The sequence below is a fragment of the Aquila chrysaetos genome, chromosome 19 (assembly GCF_900496995.4).
Source record: "Aquila chrysaetos chrysaetos chromosome 19, bAquChr1.4, whole genome shotgun sequence".
Taxonomy (NCBI): domain Eukaryota; kingdom Metazoa; phylum Chordata; class Aves; order Accipitriformes; family Accipitridae; genus Aquila; species Aquila chrysaetos.
In genome coordinates, this window is record NC_044022.1 from 20,486,565 (window position 1) to 20,507,083 (window position 20,519).

Sequence of the window (20,519 nt, forward strand, 5' to 3'; positions counted from 1 at the left end):
ATTTTGTTGAAGGAAAAAATAAAATTCTCCTACGTATCTGGGTGAGTTAGTGTTCTTGTCTGGTTCTAAAGACAACTGCAGAAGAAACCATCAACATGAAAGTAGAAAGGATATGTTGGATAATCATGAAAGCCTTCTGAAAAAAGGGAGAATTCAGAAACTCTGTATTCAACAGCACCTTAAATGAAAGCCAAAGGTCTCAGTAGAGGAACTTTAGAGGAAGTATACATGCTGCCAATATAAAGCATAATATCTCTGCATCTTACATTTCTTCAGGAGGTAATGAGCCATCTCTACAGTAAACATCAAATGAAACAAACCACAACTCCCTGAATTCCTTTATATTTCAGGAAGGGACGTGCAACCATGAATTGAAGTTCTACCAGCCTAAATTAACTGCATTTCAGTATTTGACAGGTCAATCAGTTAACAAATCAACAAAGTCAGATGCCATTTGAGCTACAGGAGACGTTAAACATCAAGTTTAAAATGGATGTCTTTTCATTTTCACATTTACCTTTAGGTCCTTTGAACAACTTGATCTCTACCACGGTCTCCAGAATAGGTCTCCTTCGACGAACATACAATCGTACTATGGAGCCAGCCTCTTTTAGGGCCTCCACGGCTTTGCTGTGAGAGACTTCTGACACATCGACTTCATTCACTCGCAAGATGCAATCGTTGACCCTACAAGAAAAACAAAGAACCATAGCTACTAAATGCTTCAGCTGTTATTCTGGATTGAACAGTTTTGTCAGTAGTGCTGTAAAATGAAGAACACTTCATTGAGAAGTCTGCCAGATGACAGTCTTAATGCAGTATGCTTCATCAGCAACGAGACAGAAACAGAACACTTAGTCCCTCCAAAAGACATACCTGAGTCAAACTAAAGTCTACCTAATCACCCAACACCTACCATCCTCCTTCATAAATTGGGGTTGGATCTGCTGGAGTGATAGAAATGAGTAAAAAACAAATTGTCTTTATAGGCTTCATTAAAACACTTTTTACTAAACAGTATAATCGAATTACAAGATTCATGCTGCATGCTATTACTACTACAGTTGCTCTTAAGGAAATCAGCTGATTTAATTTAATATAGAGAGACCACTAATTGTTCAAACACCTCCTTAAATCTCTCGTATTTCTTTATCAGAGCCAAAGAATTCTAAGTTGTCAAGGCAAAAATGCTGTCCTACAAAAAGCAGACAATTTAAAAGAGAGTGTTTCATGCTAAATAATTTGCCCAAATTTCATTCCTTACATTTTCACCACTGACTATAGGCTCCAAGATATGCTGTGTGGTAACAGCATCTATTTTTCATAGAATACTAATAAAATTCCCAAATATTCTTACTTTGGGCATTTACTACATTATCTGAGGATGAACTAATATATTCAGCCTCAAAATGTCCTGGTTAGATGGAGTAATATTCTCCTTATCTGACAGATTTGTCTAAGTTGGAAAGGAAATCTACACCTTGAGAGCACTAAAATCCATCTCCAAACCAGCAGGCTAATGACTTAACTACTGGGCCATCCTTTCTTTGCAAATGAGGGTAAGTGAGAAGAGCAAAATCCAAAGAACTAGATGAATTGAGACTATTGTTCTTGTGAAGTACATTTATTATGAGATGTCTCTAAGTATTTTGGGTACAGAAGAAAAAGGCATATGTAAATGAATGTGTTCTGCATGTCTAAAAGGATAATCAGTGAAGAAAATATGAGTTGCTAAAAATATTCCCATTTCCGCTATGTTTCTATACATAAAGATCAACTATCAAATGTTAGTCTTTACAGCAAAAGAACACTTGAGCCGAGTATTGCTCAGGAGTCCTAGCACATGAAGCGAGAATGAAGCTTTACCAAAAGTTTATCTGAACTCTGAGAATTTAGGATGGATTTTTATTATGTTCTTGTGCTGCTGTTTTTATTTAAAAACAAAACAAACCAAAACAAAAGACAACTATTTGAAACCAAAGACCTTCTGTGTTATCAGCCTTTTGGAAGAACATTTACAGGGGAAAATGTTGACAGCAGCCTTTATCTGACAACTGGTCAAACTTGGAAAGGACACAAAATTGATACTTCCCTTCTGATAAAAAGTACTGTATTGCAAAGTTTCCAGTTCTCATTCAATGGTTGGGTTTGCTGCTTTCCTTCAATGCCAGAATTATTAATTTTCCAAATGTTTAATTGTGTGGTTTGGCTGTCAAATTAATAAGTGCTTTAACATAAAGTGCTTTATTTTTTTATGGTGGGTTGATCCTGGCTGAATGCCAGGTGCCCACCAAAGCCACTCTATCACTCCCCTCCTCAGCTGGACAGGGGAGAGAAAAGGTAATGAAAAGCTCATGGGTTGAGATAAGGACAGGGAGAGATCACTCATCAAGTACTGTCACGGGCAAAACAGACTCGACTTGGGGAAATTAGTGAAATTTATTACCAATCAGAGTAGGATAATGAGAAATAAAACCAAATCTTAAAGAATACATTCTCCCCACCCCTCCCTTCTTCCCAGGCTTAACTTTACTCCTGATTTTCTCTACCTCCTCCCCCCTCCAGCAGTGCAGGGGGACGGGGAATGGGGGTTGGGGTCAGTTCATCACAAGTTGTCTCTGCCGCTCCTTCCTCCTCAGGGGGAGGACTCCTCACTCGTCCCCTGCATCCACCGTGGGGTCCCTCCCACAGGAGACAGTCCTCCACGAACTTCTCCAGCGTGGGTCCCTTCCCCAGGCTGCAGTCCTTCAGGCACAGACTGCTCCAGCGTGGGTCCCCCGCGGGGTCACAAGTCCTGCCAGCAAACCTGCTCCAGCGCGGGCTCCTCTCTCTCTCCACGGGGCCACGGGTCCTGCCAGGAGCCTGCTCCAGCGCGGGCTTCCCACGGGGTCCCAGCCTCCTTCGGGCATCCCCCTGCTCCGGCGTGGGGTCCTCCCCGGGCTGCAGGTGGAGATCTGCTCCCCCGTGGACCTCCCTGGGCTGCAGGGGGACAGCCTGCCTCACCATGGTCTTCCCCACGGGCTGCAGGGGAATCTCTGCTCCGGCGCCTGGAGCATCTCCTCCCCTCCTTCTGCACTGACCTGGGGGGCTGCGGGGTTGGTGCTCTCACATCTTCTCACTCCTCTCTGGCTGCAATTGCTGTTGCACAGTAACTTTTTCCCCTTCTTAAATATGTTCTCCCAGAGGCACTACCACCGTCACTGATGGGCTCGGCCTTGGCCAGCGGCGGGTCCGTCTTGGAGCCGGCTGGATTGGCTCTGTCGGACATGGGGGAAGCTTCTAGCAGCTTCTCACAGAAGCCACCCCTGTAGCCTCCCCCATCCCCACTACCAAAACCTTGCCACGCAAACCCAATACATCTTTTAAATAAATCATGAATACACCCTGCTAGTGCTTCCCACTCAGAAGGATAGTAATGATGTCTAAGCTGCTCCTGTTTCTATTAATATTACTATATATCTGATTGTCATTAAATTTATGACTCTTACTGTTGTCATATCTGAAATACAATTGGCTATACCATGCTTAATGAACAAACTATAGGATCCTAACCACTGGATGGTTATGAAGATGAAAAGGTGGGAAAAGATTATAAAAACACTAAAAACAAGGATTACATTTATTTTTTTTTATATACTCTGCGCATTGATAAATACGGATATTACTATATAACTATATCTACCTAAAACCTCTCATAAAGGCTCTAGTGCCGCCTCCTGTTAAGGGCAAAAGCATGTCTTTTGGAGAAAGTCAATAAACAACATGGAATTAACTTGCCAAAAATCAGTAAGCCACATACCTCCATTTACTGACAAAGCAAGACCCTTTGGAAAAGGACATCTGCACTCCAAAAGAAATCTCACCTTAGTGTCTAAAATTAGGCCTTTTAGAGTTACCTACACCTTTAAAACAGTAAGACTATCTTTAATAAAACATAAACAGATTAATATTGCTAGTGTAGGATGAATATAAGAGTGAGAGAATACAAAGCTGATCCAGTGATAGAAATACTTTCATACAAAGTATTTTGTTTGTATACAAAGTTCGTCAGTGCAGAAGCAGCAGGACAATTATCCTATCCAGTCTGCTATGACGAACAGATCCAGTACTAGATATCCAGCTATACCCTTCCGAGCCTGTAGGCTTTTTGTCTCCCTCACAAAGATGATGTTTTAAGTTTTCATAAAAGAAATACAATATTCAAGAATTTACATGCACATACATAAAAGTGTGCACATATATATGTGCCAATAGAGTTCTGTGGGCTTTAACACAATTTTTTGGAGGACATGCTGAGCCGGTATTAGATCAACAGAACACAATGATCTCAGAGGTCTACAAATATTTTTTGAGAATATTCAGACCTCTAAAACAGCAGGTCCATGGTGCAATGAAATAAATTACAAAAACTGGTGGGATGACTGTAACCTTAACCGTAATGGCTAAATGATTCTTTTATTATTATTAATCTAGAAACTCCAGAATCTTTTTAAAAAATTTAGGAACATAGAGCACTTGGAAGATAAATCATTATTCACTAAAAAATAAGACAATTTCAGAGAAGAGAATAAAACAAGAAAGCTGAAGCAACATCTGAACAACACACAGACTGTGACGGCGTATTTTTCTCCTTAAATCTATGCAGAAGGTTTTCAAGACCAATACTTGGCATAGTTGTTATTATCTAAAGACAGAAGTCTGTGACAGTGGTCTTGGGATACTTTTTCCTTCTATTTAAACTTTTACAGTACAGTTCCTACTCTGTAAGAACTCTGCTCTTTTAGTGACCTGTAAATGCTGCAACAACATAAACCTAAAATAATAATAGCAAAAAAAGTCAGTAAATCCAGTTTAAGAAAATTCTTTCAGATGATCAAGTGTATGGTCTTACCACTTAGGGGCAAAATTATTTTGCCTTTGCAAACAGCTCTCCAATGTATTTTCCCGGCTTCATTAAGATGTTCATGTGACAACTATATGGCAAAAGTTTCTTTCAGTTGATACATGGATTACTTTCCTCGTTTATCTCAAAATCTTTCTAAGGCCTGTAGGTGGGTATACACTGTATGTAGAAATTAGTTTCAGGCACAGTTTCAGACCTGTGCCAAGAAGATCTGCCTCATAATCCAAGACAGTGATACACAAATCCAACAAGAGAGATCCTAATAGTTTCATAAATACCTACAGCAATTCAACACCAAAAAATCAAGGCAGGAGGAAAAGTGTTCCAAGAAGACTTTCCTTGTTTCCACAACAAGATACCATAAATATATTTTTTTAATATTAAACCATTTCTTTAACACTCAGCACTTTCAATTTATTACCATTCTACTTGTAAACCCTAATGTCATATAGTTCTTTGAGTAAGGTCTATTAATACAGTTATTCTTTAAGATTGAAAAAAATTGTAAAAATTTCTAGTGAATTGTAAAAAGTTCTAATGAGAGACAAAGCAGAAAAAGAGGTTGTAGTCTAAGCTATGGCTAATGACTTTTGTAACAATTAAGCTAGAGGAAATTCTATTTTCTCTAATTCTATACAAAAAGAACTCTTAAAAATTATTCCTAAGATGTAGAACTTTAATTGCTAAGATTTAACAATATAATCTCATCATCTGCTAAAGATACAGCTTCACAGAGTTATTGACTAAATTGACTCATGTTTCAATGAAAAGCAATATGTGATTAGAAGTGTTTTGGAGAATGGAAGTGCTGTGCTGAAAAAAAAAAAAAAAGAATTAAAATATGTTTTAACCATACTTTAAAAAAACCATAAGCCTAAAAGCAATGTTCATGCTATTGTTTCCTTGGAAAAAGAGGGACTTCATATCTCAGTTCAGCACAGCATATAAGTCTCTGATTAATTTTTGAGGTATAAGTAATCCTGTTTCTATTTTAGCCAAAATACTCAAATGGGGACTTAGCATTATGCATATACTTAAATTTATTCAGGTCTGTAGAATCACCCCTCCAGGTAACAGCTGAGTTAAAATGAGTTAGGCAGCTCTTCCCATGGCACGCTGGCTCCTCTAAAATATGAGAGAGATTTTGCCATTAAGGGGGAAGGTCAGGGACACAGAGGTTTACCAATAGTTGTTGCTATCTTCAAATCAAATAAGGGGTTGATTTAAGGAAAAATACTGTTCCTTAAGGGGTTATTCCAAGTTTGTTCTAAACCTGACTACCTTCATCTGAGTTTCATGTTTACAGTTTTCAAGGAATTATGCAGACATCCTTGAAAAGCTGATAATTGCTTCAGTCAAGTCGTAAGTAAACAAGAGGAGTACAATCCTTAGGCGCTTATTAGAAATATAATAAGAGATATAGTAGGCGACAACTAGTAATGATCATTCTGTTCACTTGTTCTGTGCAATATGGTGCCCTGAAAAGAAACCCAAAGCCTACTAGTACTGCAGCAGAGAGCCCCAGAAGACCAAATGGTCTTGCCAAGACACATTAGACCGCTTGCAGCTCCATAAAGGAGCTAGTTGAAACCAACTATGGACTCAAGAACAAGGGAATGATCTGTGCCCTGTGGGACAACTTCATGACACTAAAAGCTGCAGTAATCCACAGGTCTTCGTTATTATCCAGACACCTCCAGACTAATTGGCAGTCTATTAATGGGACAGTCCTGCTCCTCACAGATACAGCTACCATGCTTTCTATTGCAGAATAGCCAACATTAATAAATTACCTCTAAGCAATTCTAACTTTTTTTTTTAGCTGCCTTCTCAGCAAAACCTGAATTGATATGGACATTATTTATTCTTTAGTCAAAGCTTAGAAATCAAGGTAAAAATACTATTACTAAGGGAGAATCAGTGCAAAGCTATGGAATATATCAGGTAGATATATACCTCCATATATCAGTACGGAGGTATCGGGTAGACAACAAAAGTAAGAGAGAGAAGCACTAAACTTTCACTTTGTTTCTTTGCTCCTGCTTTGTCTAACCTTTTTAGCCAAAGCTTCCCTATAAAAGGGTCAATGCTTTCTTTCTTCCAGAAGTTACAAGAACACAGCATTTTAAGGTGCTTATAGGTGACAAGCTGAAAGGACTAATAATTATCCTTTCTTCAAGAGATCAGCGAATAATAATATAAATATATTATCTGACCCTAGGAGAATCATTCTAGCCCATTAGTTCAGGATGACTGACTCTCTCTCCCCTACTTTTTTTTTTAATTCTATTTGCACCCTTCCGATCCCATAGTAAGTGAAATTTACAGCATATAGGGGTAAAAAAATGTAATTATTGGTACTGGCCAATTATTGGTACTGGTCTTTCCAAGAGGAATAAAGCATTATTTTATTTTAATTTCAACTAAGAATTCAGAATAAAGGATCTCAAATTTACTACAGCAGTCTTCAAATCCGTCTTTCCAATTGCAGAATACAGAGCTAAAACTAAATGCCAATAATATATATGTACCATCGGGCATACTGTTTCCTTAGGTACAATGATCCTTAGACACAAGATCCAATTTCTATAGCAAATTCACATATACCCTCAGGACCCTTTCTGACATTGTAAAGTAGTATAAAACTACTGCTATGTCTATTTTAAAAACAGAGAGATAAAACTTAGCAGTAGAAGAAAATTTCTGGCTATTTCTGGAAGCTAGAGAGGATCTAGCACTTATGAAAATGTCTGATGAAGGTACCAGCCAATCCTAACACAGAATTTGACACTTACGTGCTTTATAATGAAATTCCAAGTATCTCACAGAATGGGTACTGACTGAAAATAACACTTGAAAAAAGTTATGATTTTGGGGCGGAGAATAATTTATGAATGACACAGCAGAATTTGAGCCGAACTTAACAAACCCCTGAAATCCTAGGAGTGATTTTGATTTAAATATAAATGCAAATATTGGTACAGTAAAATGGTAACCCAACTGCATTTAACATGAAGGCACTTGCTTCTAGCAAGAGCAGGATTGTCTTTGGTTCTGAGGAAAGTAAATAAGGACTAAAACCACAGTGTTTCATTCCTGAGAGAAAAAAAATAATCCTTCAATCCTCTGAATCCTTTAGCAAGTGACATTAATCTATTACAAGGAAATAAATTGAAAAAAATATAATCTTTTCCCCCAAAATGCTGGCCTGGTGCCACCCCAACTCTTCCTGTGCAACCTTGAGCAGGTCACTTAACTTCTTTTTTTCATGATCTTCAAATAGAGGATTAAAACCCCACCTGCATCCCACTTCCTTTGTCTCCTGTTTACAGTCTAAATAAACTTTCCAGAGGAGAGCCTACACCTTCTTGGCTCATCTCAAACAGGGACTAACCCTCAGTGCAGCCTCTAGGCATACTCAGCATAAATAATAGATAACCAACAAAAGCAGCTCCCTGCCTTTACCCTTGTAACCAGTCTTCAGAAGTGAGAGATGAAGGGCAAACACTTCCACTATGCACAAAGGTTGCGCTGTGTGTGCGTTTGTGTGTGTGCAAAGACGGGAACTAAACTCTTGCACAGCATTGCTGTGAGTAAGTACACCCAGACGGATGCTTTCTCCACCTGCACTGGCAAACCAGTTTCGGTGTGTTGGCCATTGGGAGCCTGAAGGCTGGAGCACGGCTGAGCTAACAAGTCTTGCCGAAAACCAGGGTGTGCTTGTTTAAGCCTACTGCTGTGCTTCTGCAGCCTCTCAATTCATACCAGCAACTGGAATGATTTGCAGCCCAGAGACTGAAATAAAAAAATCTTACAAATGGTTTTGATTTAAGGGTATGTGTAGATTTTACTACAACATAATGGAAACCCGGTCTGTCCTTCAGCATACCACCAGCCTTCAGCCCACAGCTGCCAGCATAAGGTTTTGGAGGGCGACCTGAAATTGTGTTGTTACCCCCACAGTTCACTGTTCAATTTTTGCAGTGTTTTTGGTATAGAAAAGAGCCACCTATTCTTTCCAAGTGAAAGTCGATCTCTAGTGTGTTCCTGCCTAAATGGCAGAATGCAAAAGAAGCAGAGGAGCAGCAGAAAAAGCCTGTGCATGTGGATCCTGCTCAGTCCCTCCGGATCTATGCGGTGTCTCAGTCACTTTTCTGATTCCCACATCCAGGACCCACTAGCACAAAGTCCTAGTCCTTGTCCTCCGGAAGGTTTCATGAGAAAGCAAAAAGGACAAAGGAAATTCCTCCTTTGTATACGAGGAGTCCAGTGATGGTTTAGGATGTAAAAATGCCTACTGTAATGCAGTCAAAAATTTCAGATCACATCCAGGAGGGCTTAAGGTCACACCAGCGTGACTTGCAGCTGTGCCACCAGAGGACTTTGAGCTTTATTTTGGTTCCAGAACAGAGACTGGAGCCCAAATTGTCAGGGAATAATTCAGATTTCAGAAAATATTTCTGAATTTCAGAATGTGTTATTGCCTGAAATGACTGTGTGTTTCCATATCCTGTTAATGACATGACCTTCCTGAGATCTGAGACACAACCAGCACAGCTACTGAAATGTCAAAAGACATTTACATTTATTGTCCTTCATTACTGCTTTAGTTACTCATGGATTTTTTTTTAAAACAACAGCCATCTTAAGGAAATGTCAATGTATTAAAGGGTCAGCGTAATAGTAATTGAATTTAAAACACAAGTGACTGGTAACAATATAGTAAAAATACTAGCGGAGCAGCTCCTTATCATACACAGCATCTCTTTACCCCTCTCTCTACGTTTCATTTATGACTCTAATTTCTATTTTTGAAGTTGCAAGTCAGAAACAGACAGCATACTGCACTATATAATTAGGAATGGAAAAGTCCCTGCAGCCTTTAGACTGTTAGAAGAAAATATATTTAGAAGCTTGAATATGTTCCTATTCACACAGTTTCAATAAAGGACACATCAGCGTTTGCGCCTTTTTTTTTTCCTTTTTTTTTTTTTCTTAAAGGTCTTAAACTCAGCTGTAAGACTTCATTCCAGGCACAAACTTGGCTAAAAAGCAGTTTATCTGTTGTTTAAAATACTTTGGCTCATTTCTGCATTCTAGCCTAGTTGAGAGAACTTCCTGGGGCAAGGCTGGGGCTCTCCTTCAGTTAACCCTTTCTGCCACACTGAACAGATCCTTTTATCCCTTTAAGCAGTGTGCCTTTATCACAGGGTGTCTGTTTGTTTGGGAGTGTTTATATACACCTCTTGGTTGAAAATACCCACCAAGCTAATATCGAGAATCCAAGCGAGTCTGACTCCAAAGACAGCTCATACTACATCACATTGGCACAGTGAAATCCCATGCAGAGATATCCAAGCCAGCTCAGACACTGACAGAGTAGATCTAGCAAGGAAATACACCAGGATCAATATTTTCCATATGTCTACAGCCAATTACCACAGGTAAAAGGCCATATTAATGCAGCTCTGCAATGTTGAGCTCATTTAGCACTAGCTTGAGTTCCAGCACAACCTGCCATGCAGTGATTGATTTCAAGAGGGGGCCTATTAATTGCTACCAACAGGAATAAAAATAGAAAAGAACAGTTACAACCCTGTAGTGCAAAAACCTCTCCCACAGATTAAATCAGAGACCTCGGCCCCTGGCAGCAGGATTGCTGCAGAGACACACAACTAGGCAGCAAGGCAAGATGGCCATCAACCAGGCTTGTGCCACAGCTACCCAGCTGGACCTTACCGACCACATCCCTACCCAGAAGTCAAACCCTTTGCCTAATGGAAACACTGCTGCCCCTATTGCCTGAACGTTCACACCGTAGGGAAGATCCGAGCTAAAATGTGTGGAGTAAGACGTTCGGTTGCCTAGAAGATAAAAGCTATACGAAGCGATAATCCAGACCAAGGGTCCATCTAGCCTGCTGTTTCTTTCCAATAGTGGCCTTTACCAGATGGTAAAGGAAAAGCGTTAACACTGTATTTACCCAGAATACATTTTCAGCTGCTGACAACTCTGGACTTTCCCGAGTCAGAGATACCTTTTTTTTTTTTTCATTTAATAACCCTGGATAGATTCTTCTTCCACAAATTTGTTTAACTGATTTCAAAACCCATGTAAACTTTTAACATCCACAGTGTTCTCTGTCAATTAATTCCACAGCTTTGCTACCAGTCAAATAATTATCTCCTTATGGATATTTCAACCTGCTGCTTACTAGTTTTATTTCATGTTCCCAAATGCTTTCATTAGAAGAGACAGCAAACATTGCTCCCTGGTCATTCTGTTTCTCTCCTGTAGTTAGGAAACAGGACATAATCTCTTACATCTCATAACTGATTTTCCATCATAAGAAAAAAGGCCCTGTTAGACAAACTCTTCAAGCCAAAGGCATATAGCTGAACTACTGGTAACACTAATTTAATTTCAGAGATGGAAACACCACCACCCATCTTTCTCTTTATCTGAATGCCTCTTGGCTGTAACACCTACAGATTTATAACTGAACTCTGAAAAAAAAGTTGTTTGTATTATGTTTTTTCTTGACAAAAATGACATTGTTTTATGCTGAATAAATTTTCCAGTCAAGCCAAAAATAAATTTCATTCTATTATGCATTAAAATAAAATTGAATAAAATAAAAGGCTAGAAAGTCAGGAAAACAAAAATCAAAACAACAATCTGCTGTCTTATTATCCAATATCATCTCCTAGAAAACCACTTTAACTACCTCTGCTTCCATCACTGAAGCTGTTGCACTTTGTATAATCTAATGCTCTTAAATTGCAGTCAAAATCTCCCATTATTCAGGAAAGCATCCTCAGTCACAAGACTAGAAAGAAATTCTTCCTCTTGCTTTGACTTGATGAAATCTTTAAAAATATTACAGAAATTGTAACAACAATAGAAACTAACGCAGGTGCATGTAAGATTGCTGCTGAGCAGTGCTCAGGACATCCATAGAGAGGAGACCCTGGTCCACCACCTCTACGTGACTCTCAAACACTGCAAGGTTGCTTTGCCCCAGTTAACATTTACTTGTCTTTGAGGAAGTGAAACAACTTTGGAAGGAAAGAATAAAATACGTTGATTTCATAGCCCCTCCAGTTTAACGGTCTGATTACTCCTCTGGAAGGTGTGGGCTCATGTTCCCCAGAGAGAGAAGGATGGTGAATGCAGGTTTCCCTTCAGAGGTGAGCTGAAAGGTGATTTTGCCACTACTGTCGTGAATGAAAGAAGCCCTGATTTACTCTTTTCCCTTTGCCACTGAGGAGTAATTTGGACCTAATTTTGTATCAAAAAATGTTTGCTCAGCATTAGCATAGTATTCTGAAGTCTTTTTAGACCTGAAATTTGTAGATAGCAAATTTTTATGCAGTGATGCAGCCAGCACTCCATTAAGAAACGTTCACAGGGCAAGGGAGACTTAAAAAATAACTTATTTAAACAATTAACAAGTCAAATAAAGAAACCGTGTAATTTAAATAAATTACCACATATATTGAAAACTTTTAAAAATTTACTACTGCCAAATGCACTAAGCATTTATATTTTAAATGACTGATTTCCAAAAACATCTTGGTAAGCAATTAATATCAGGCAATTTTTAGCTGTAGGAGTGAATTGTTACCAAAATTTCAAAATTAATTCTAATTTCAAAATCAATAACTTGACCTTATTATTATTATTTGAAGCTATCTAAAAGCTGAAGTTTCATAAACTATATGAATGCTCACTGCATGGTATTGACTTGGTGTTACTTAAAATTTACTCCTGATGACCTCATGCAACATGATCAACAATATCTAGGAGCTAAAAACTGTGGTAAATTCCACATCAACTCCAAATATCATTCTCTACATCCTCATCTTAGGAAAAAAACATATCCAGTTAAAATTTCTCACATATCTACTCGAAGACTGAGCCAACACCACCACTACAAAAACGTGTCATTCTTTTTGTGTCTGATAAAATTCAGAGAGGCTAAGGATGCTTCACAGACAAACCCAATGCAGACTGAGGAGAGAAGCAAAACCCCACCTGGTTTAATGCCTCCCAGAAGAGCCGCATCTCCTTATACACAATTTCCTTACACACACTTTGAGAATGGGAAGTAGTTATTAGCTAATGGTAGCTCATCTCACAGGGTGTAGCTATGTGGGGTTGAGGGAGGAGTAGCTGACACCCATTCAACTTCCACACAGACTCAAGCATAAACTTTTTGAAAAGTCAAGTCTAAGTACATCTACAACAGGAGGACCTCTCTTTTTTTTTTTTTTTTCTTCATCGGTAACATCCTGAAAGCAGAATGATATCCTGTCACTGTATAATACTTTTGGAGGTACAGCTGTTCTAAACCTTTTATAATGAAATTATTTTCTGTGCCATCAAGCCTTCAGTTATTGCTTGGCTGGCGTAACACAAGGCAAATTAACTCTTTTGTTAGATAAGCCACACCTATAGGAATTTTGTACAGAGTTTATGTTCTTTCGCTTCACACATGATTCCTTTTGAAATGCCCCTGAGTAAGATAGACTTCTCTCCCCCCAGCATAGCTCACCTCCTCTTCAAGCAGAGTTAGGGGCTGTGAGACACAAATGTAACACAAATGTATGTCATGGTAAAGCTGCTGGGTTGGGGATGAGCCCTTCCCTTTGCCAGATGCACCAGTATAAAAGACAAATCAAAACAATTCTCCACGCATAAAAAACCATGTTGTACTTAACAGACCTGAGATTCCCACCTTAACTCACTGCAAATCAAGTACAACTTTACGAAAAACAGTAGATTTGAAATAGTGCAGACCAGGCACAAGCGTGAGGTGATTCAGACCAGTAGCTCTGCCAGATAAGGTCAGCAGCCACTGGCCAAACGCCCGGTTAGCAACTGATCAGCCGGTAGGCCCGACCGGCCCGCGTTTTTGCTTAAATGTGTTTGATTGCGAGCTCACGACAGCGAGGGGACGGCAGAGGCAGCAGGCGGCGAATTGTGGGCAGGGGCGGGAAGGGGAAGGGGAGGAGGAGTGCAGAGGGTGGGCAGGACCCTGGGGCTGGCAGGGGCTCCAGAAGGCTCCCCTGAAACGGGCTCTGAAACTTGGGTCAAATTTTCTTTATTAACCTCTTTCGTGAGAGCTATAGGAACTACTATTTCCTTTTTCCATTCCTTCCTCCCCAAACTAAGCTGCTTCTCCCACCCGGCATTTCTCCTCCCTCTGCGTTTCTCCTCCGGCTCAATCTCCAGCTTTGGTATCCTTCGCTCTTACCACATTTTTCCATTCCTCCGTCCGTTCTCTACCTCCCCAGTTATCCTCAGTCTCTCTGCGTCTCGTCTCCTGCTTTCCTTCCGAAACTACTCCCGCTAGCCACCGAGCACTGCAGCTCCCCGCGCATCCAGCCTCGCTCGGCAGCTCGGCTTGATCCGGGCGGCTCCGGCAGCAGCCTCTAATGGTGGCCAGAAGGAAAACTTCTGCTCACAGAACCAGTATTCGTGTCTGCCCTTCGAAGCCAGAGGCCAAAGTGGGACAGCGGAGAGGCGAAGAACGAGAAAAAGGAGGTGTAGGTAGCTGGGGGGTGTTGTGAGAGGAAGGTGTGGAGGTAAAGAAAGGGGAAAGAAAAACAAAACCCTGTAAGTTCCGAGATGACTGAAGGCACCAGGAAGCTGGGAAGCTCCTCCCAGCTGCAGGTAGAGGAGGATGCCCCAGGCCAGGCTCCGTAGGTGTGGTGGAGGGCAGGGGTGGCTTCGCAGCCCTGACTTACCCTCCGAGCCCTCCGGTTTAGCCGGCTCCAGCGCCACGCGGGGGCTTCGAGGCCCAGAGCCCCGAGGAAGAGCAGCTGCCGCGGCCCGGCCTCGGCGAGTCCAGCCTGGGGAAGGACGAGGCGCTTCCTCGGGACTGAGATACGCTTTGCCTGCTAAATGCACCGAGCTACGCGGTTGTTCCTCACCCGTGGTTAAAATCCTCCCAACTGACAGTAGCGCTGTCTGAAGCGTATTCAGGTTTGTGCAGGAAAACCAGTTAGAACAGATAACCCAGAAGGCAATTCCAGATTCAGTATTTTTACAAGCACTTTTCATCTGGGGCTCTCAAAGTGCTTTGCAAATATGAACTCCTTTAAACTCCCCAACAACCCCCGTGAGGCAAAGATAATGATCACTATACCCATTTTACAAATGGGGAAACTTTAGCACAAAAGAAGAAAACTGTTGCCACAGATCAGGCATAGCAAGTTGAGAACAAAACTAAGCAGTCCTACCTCCCAGGTGCTTGCACTAACAAGTAGAAAACCCTCCCTTCCGCTCTGATTTGATTGAGAATAGCTATTCCAAACAAAGCTGTAGCGTTAAAAGAAATGGAGGAGAAAACATGCAGTTCAAGTTCAGTAAGAAACTTCAGCAGCTTCAGAGCATCAGTACCATTCGGCTACGCAATTAACACAGAGCTAGCAGCAACTTTGAGTAGAATGCAAATAGGTAAGTAGAAAAAAAAAAAAAGCTTGCTTTTTGTAATAGTATGATTCAGAGTAACATGCAGAACGGCATGATGTAAGCAACACATCCAAACAAAGTACTCGCACATCTTGCAAGTTCGATATTAAAACTCACATGCCATGGGGAAATAAATTTAACCCCCCTGCTCTCACATCTGCAGTAAAAGTGGAGTAAGGAATGTGACAACAATGATGAGGTACTATCAGGAAATATGGTTTGGCTAAAGTCAGAAAGTCCAAATTGTTTATTTAAACCACAGCCAGGAGTTTTGACAGCGTATGAACAGACTGTCTCACGTGTGTTAGTGGTTTTGGCTGTCAGAAGCAAAAAGTTGACCAAGCTTTTTCTTAAAAGTTTTAGAATCAGATCTTTGTGGGTTATAAGGAACTTAATTTTTTTTTTTTTATGACAGTTAAGTCAGTTTCTTTTTAATCCAAAATCTTATTTTCAGGTTCGGTGGGAATTGAAAGAAACGAAGAATTCAGCAGTACCCCAGAGGATTACACCTGTCGAGTACAGGAACAGCTGTGAAATATTCCTTCCTTGACTAACACTAGACTCCATAAAGAGCTGATGATTTCTAAGGTATGTAACCACAGAAGGCTTCTTACTGCAGATAAATTATCACTGAGCTATTTAAATTCATAACTGCAGTAGCAGTGCAAACATGTTGATGAAATAATCACTTGGATTTGGCTGCATGGCGCTGTTCTGCTGCTGCAGCACTCTGGGGTGATTGTAATTTCAGGCAGGATGGGAACTAAAGGAACGCTTGGGAGAGAGCCCTGTTAACCAGCTCAGTACCATTGCGTGAAATACCTAGGGCAATGGGCATGAAGTGACTGCAGTGTATCTAAAGTCCTAATAACGTGCTACTTTGCTTAAGTGTTATTCACAAGCAGTGGTTTCAATTAGCGGAAAGCAGCTCAGAAACTTACAGGGGGAAGAAACTGATCCTTTGTGTTACAAAAGAAAACATCTACAAAAATGTCCATCACTGCTGTCTGTAAAGAGGCTCCTAAAATTCACCAGTTTCAAATACTACAAGCCAGAGAGGTACCTTTTTCTTCCCATTAAATTCTGTTCTCTTTACCGGAGAATTCAGCTGTTAAAACATAGTTTATCTTTCCTTTCTTGCACACATAAGAGAATTTTTACAGCCTACCAAATTATTTTTTAAATAGGAAAAGCAGAAATATAATCAAATTCAAAGACACAATGGGGCTCTGCAATACCGAATAAGGAATGCAAACTTCACATAGAAAAAAGAGAAAATGAAAGATTCAGCTAAAGAAAAGTGAAGTGGTGAAGGCAACAAAGAGAATTACATGGTAATATATTCCACGGATGAAAAGATGTATAAGTTGATAATTTAAAACTTGAGCCATGGTAAGACATGTTCAACTTTAAAAATAATGTATGAAAATCGGATTTTCATTTTGTGACCTGCCTTTTTTCATTTAGTTCCCCTGTGGTAATTCTATCTTTTTTTTAATTCCACAGTCACTCAAAAAATGATACGCACAGATACACAGACCAACAGAGTTAATAAGATCAAACTTCCTAACACAAACCAGGACAGACGGAGCAGTCAATAATTCACGATCTAATTTATGACTGTCTGCAAAGCAAGCATGTTTTGCCTAATGGGGTGAATGCCTCTTTATTAACTTACTACTAAATTATGTACTGAACTAATAGCATTGTCAGAGGCCTGTAAACAGTGCAGATAGGAATCAGTGTTTTGTGGCAGCACTGTAATTACAATAACATCCTGAACAAGCTGTATGCCATTGCAATGCACATAGACCTGGTACTGATAGGCTTAATACAAGATCAGAAGTTAACAAACAGGGACTTAGGCAGTGAATCACAAAGCAGACACACTTCTGTTTTGATATATAATGATGGTGAAATAAAGCCAGTTGCCCAACCTGGATTAGAGACACATGACACACTTGTAAAGAACATTATCTCTCCTGGGAATAGCTCTTCACATTAATCTGAAAAAGCCCCTAGTTTTTTCCTATTATCACTCCCAATTCACTTCTTAGTAAGCAATCTAGACCTACAAATGGATACTAACAGGCAACAACTGTGTGCCTGCTGCTGCTAGAGGGATTTAGGTTTCAGACTTTTCATCAGAGGCAAAGCACGGTCAGCTCTGGGGCAAAAACGGAAGGGTGTCCTTTATCTAGCCAACTCTCAAGTGGGGACTCGCTTCTGTTTCCTCTCGTCCATTTCTTCTTTCCTTTGAGTTTCTCAGGTAAACTGCACACAATAGTTATACCAGGGTGTTTCTTAATTCCAGTTTTCAAGCTTTGCACGAATAGCATGATGTTGTAAAATTTCCTCTCTGGTTCATCTTCAGTGAAACATAGAAATATTTTTAAAAATCTGATCAGAATGCAATCTTTACCCTTATTTTTTCTTAATTTTATTTTTTATTAACAAAATATGCATGAGAAAGGGTCTTACCGTCAGAGTTCCTCTCTTGCTACATATACCTAGCTAAATTAATAATCCTTTGGCACATCACAGTGGGTTAGTTGACAACTGAAGGGAATGCAGATCTAATTTGTTTAAAACCATTGCTGGTAGGCATTTAACTGAAGCCTGTAAGGCACAGAAATATGAGAAGGAATTGCTATTCTATTCCAAGCTTTCTCCCTGATTTATTAGATGACTGAGGGCAAGTTATTTCAGTTCTTGTCTCCTCCCATTAGCACGCGTATTATGTTCCTTGCCCCACACCAAATCACTTCGAGAGCTGGGGGAAACAAATCCAATGGGCCTAACTATTGTGGTAGCTGGTGATGGTAGAACAACACAGCATGCCTTAAAAATGCTGCAGTTTCCCAATCCTAAAACTCCTGACAATCAGTAATTAAAGTAATATCAGGAAAGACACATTTACAAGGGAAAGATAAACACTGCACAGCCTCAGTAGTTTTTAACCTATGGTATTCGGATAGCTGGGGATACGTGTGTTCTTTCTGATTAGTCTGCCAAAGGTAACTCTCAATCGATGTACTTTTCTCAACGTGTTTAAGTTCTCCTTACAAATATCCACACTTCTAAGGAAAAAAAAATGATAGTTTCACAAATGGAAAGAGACTGGAAACCAGTTTCCTAGAAGAAAGAATGAATGAAACAGCTACAGGTCCAGGCAGCTTACTAGGGCAATGTGCCTGCAGGCACAACCACTTTCTTCCCTTTGACTCACCCCTCACATCAACCCTCTTTCCTCTTAACTACAGCTCAGGCTCAAATACCAAGATAACCTTTGGTACAACATTAACCCTTGAAATTCGAGCTCAAGGCCGTCCAAATCTATCTCGCACTCCTGCGAATAAACTCATTCATATTCAGTCACATATGAAGTAACTGATATCTGAATCATGGGTTCAGTAAGATTCCTATGACCATGAGATTGTTATAAGATTTTAATCCTTGTTGTATCCAAGACTCTTATTTGCTTTTTAGATCCCAAGACCTTTTAAAATTCACATTTTCAGACTTGCCTTCACAAAAAGGAAAAGCATATTTTCTGAAAGTAATAGATAAGGAACTCCTATGACCCACCCATTCCTGTAGACAGTGTTTTGAGAAAAATACCTCCAACATAACATCAGAATTGGACTGTGAGAACCTATAAACAGAAAGAATGATTTTTGACTCAAAACACTTTTGGTTTACAATTGCTGAAAATAAATTCATATTTGGGGAGTCTCTGCTCTTTTAAAATTGGTCATAATTGAAAGCTTTTCATTATTCTTTTACTATTTTCTTTTCAATCAAGTTATACCACTGCAGCGTGCTTCTAGTTCCATAAGCTGATCACTTTTGTTTTCACGGAGTATGATGAATTTTTTAGATGCGTGTTGCCTTTTAGAAGCCAGAATTACACTTGTGATCAATAAGTGTCAATAGAAGGAACTGCTGAGATAGTATATTGAAGTTCTTTGCTTTATCTAGTAATTGAGCCAACTACTGTATTTTTTTTCTCTGACACAAACTCAAATAAAACAAAAAAAGGCACTGAGCCATAAATTACTGGAATTCTCTTTCTTCCAGAGAGTAAAAGAAGTCTAAATTCAGAGCTTCTTTATTAAAAAGAAGATGTTTGCCCATGGACAACTGACATTTGTGAGATAGAAGCAGAAGTTTTTATGCATCAAAGTCTTAAAAGATCAAACTGTTGAGAAAAATTCTCCTTCAACTCAGTGGGAATGGTTTCTGCTTCTGGAGGTTTTATATTCTCTGTCACTGACTTGAAACTCAAAGCTTCAAAGAAACATGGTATGCAGCATTCAGAAAAGAACTAATTTTCAGTTAGTCCCAAGTTTATTGTAGTCACATTTAGCTAAATCAAATCCAAAATTAATTCTTTTGTATTCCACGACATTATTTACTATATATGAAATTATTTTCTATATATTATATGGACATCACAAAAGATTCTGCAGCTTTCTGTATTTTGCAAGATTAGGAGTTTGTGCCCGTGTACTTACCTAAAACATCTTCTAAAATCTGAATTATACAGTGTATTTGTTCTTATACTAGTTCTAGAAAACAGTGCATTTCAGGGAGGGCAGTATGTAAACATAGTAGTTATTAGTATTTGGAAGTTCAAGAAGTCTTTCAAACCCAGCAGTATTTTATTGAAATGAATGTAGTCTAAAGTGGCTGATTAACTTTTATGACTTTTTAAGTATTGCTGTAGAGATATGGGCCATGAAGAGGTACAAACCCACACTATGCATTGTACCTACTGTCAATACAAATACTGTTCTCCACTAAAGGGAAAAAAAACAAGGAACTTAATCACCTTTGTTCCAGTCTCTCACACAGGTTTTACATATAAGAATAATCTACAGAATCCGAGAACAATTCAAGTTGGAAGGGACCTCCGGAGGTCATCTAGTCCAACCTCCTGCTCAAAGCAGGGCCAACTTGAAAGTTCAATCACATGACTCAGGACTTGGTCCTGATGAATTCTGAATCCCTCTGAAGACAGAGATCGTATAAACTTACTGAACCAGCAGTTACAGTGCCTTACTATCCTCATTAAAAAGATTGGTTTTTTTCCCTCAGACCCAATTGGAATTTCCCTTATTGCAACGTGTGACTC

General features: G+C 39.7%; 1 protein-coding gene across 35 annotated transcripts in view; it reads right to left on the reverse strand.

Moving 5' to 3' along the window:
• DLG2 (discs large MAGUK scaffold protein 2) overlaps nt 1-20,519 on the reverse strand; it is a 1,026,767-nt gene that overhangs the window by 328,085 nt on the left and 678,163 nt on the right. For 34 of the 35 annotated variants that reach the window (XM_030042410.1, XM_030042403.1, XM_030042402.1 and 31 more), the window contains one exon: nt 518-687. In XM_030042410.1, coding sequence (XP_029898270.1) covers nt 518-687 — 170 coding nt within the window. Of the gene's footprint in view, nt 1-517; nt 688-14,162; nt 14,320-20,519 lie in introns of those variants that run through there. The other variant, XM_030042429.1, reaches the window with a different exon arrangement.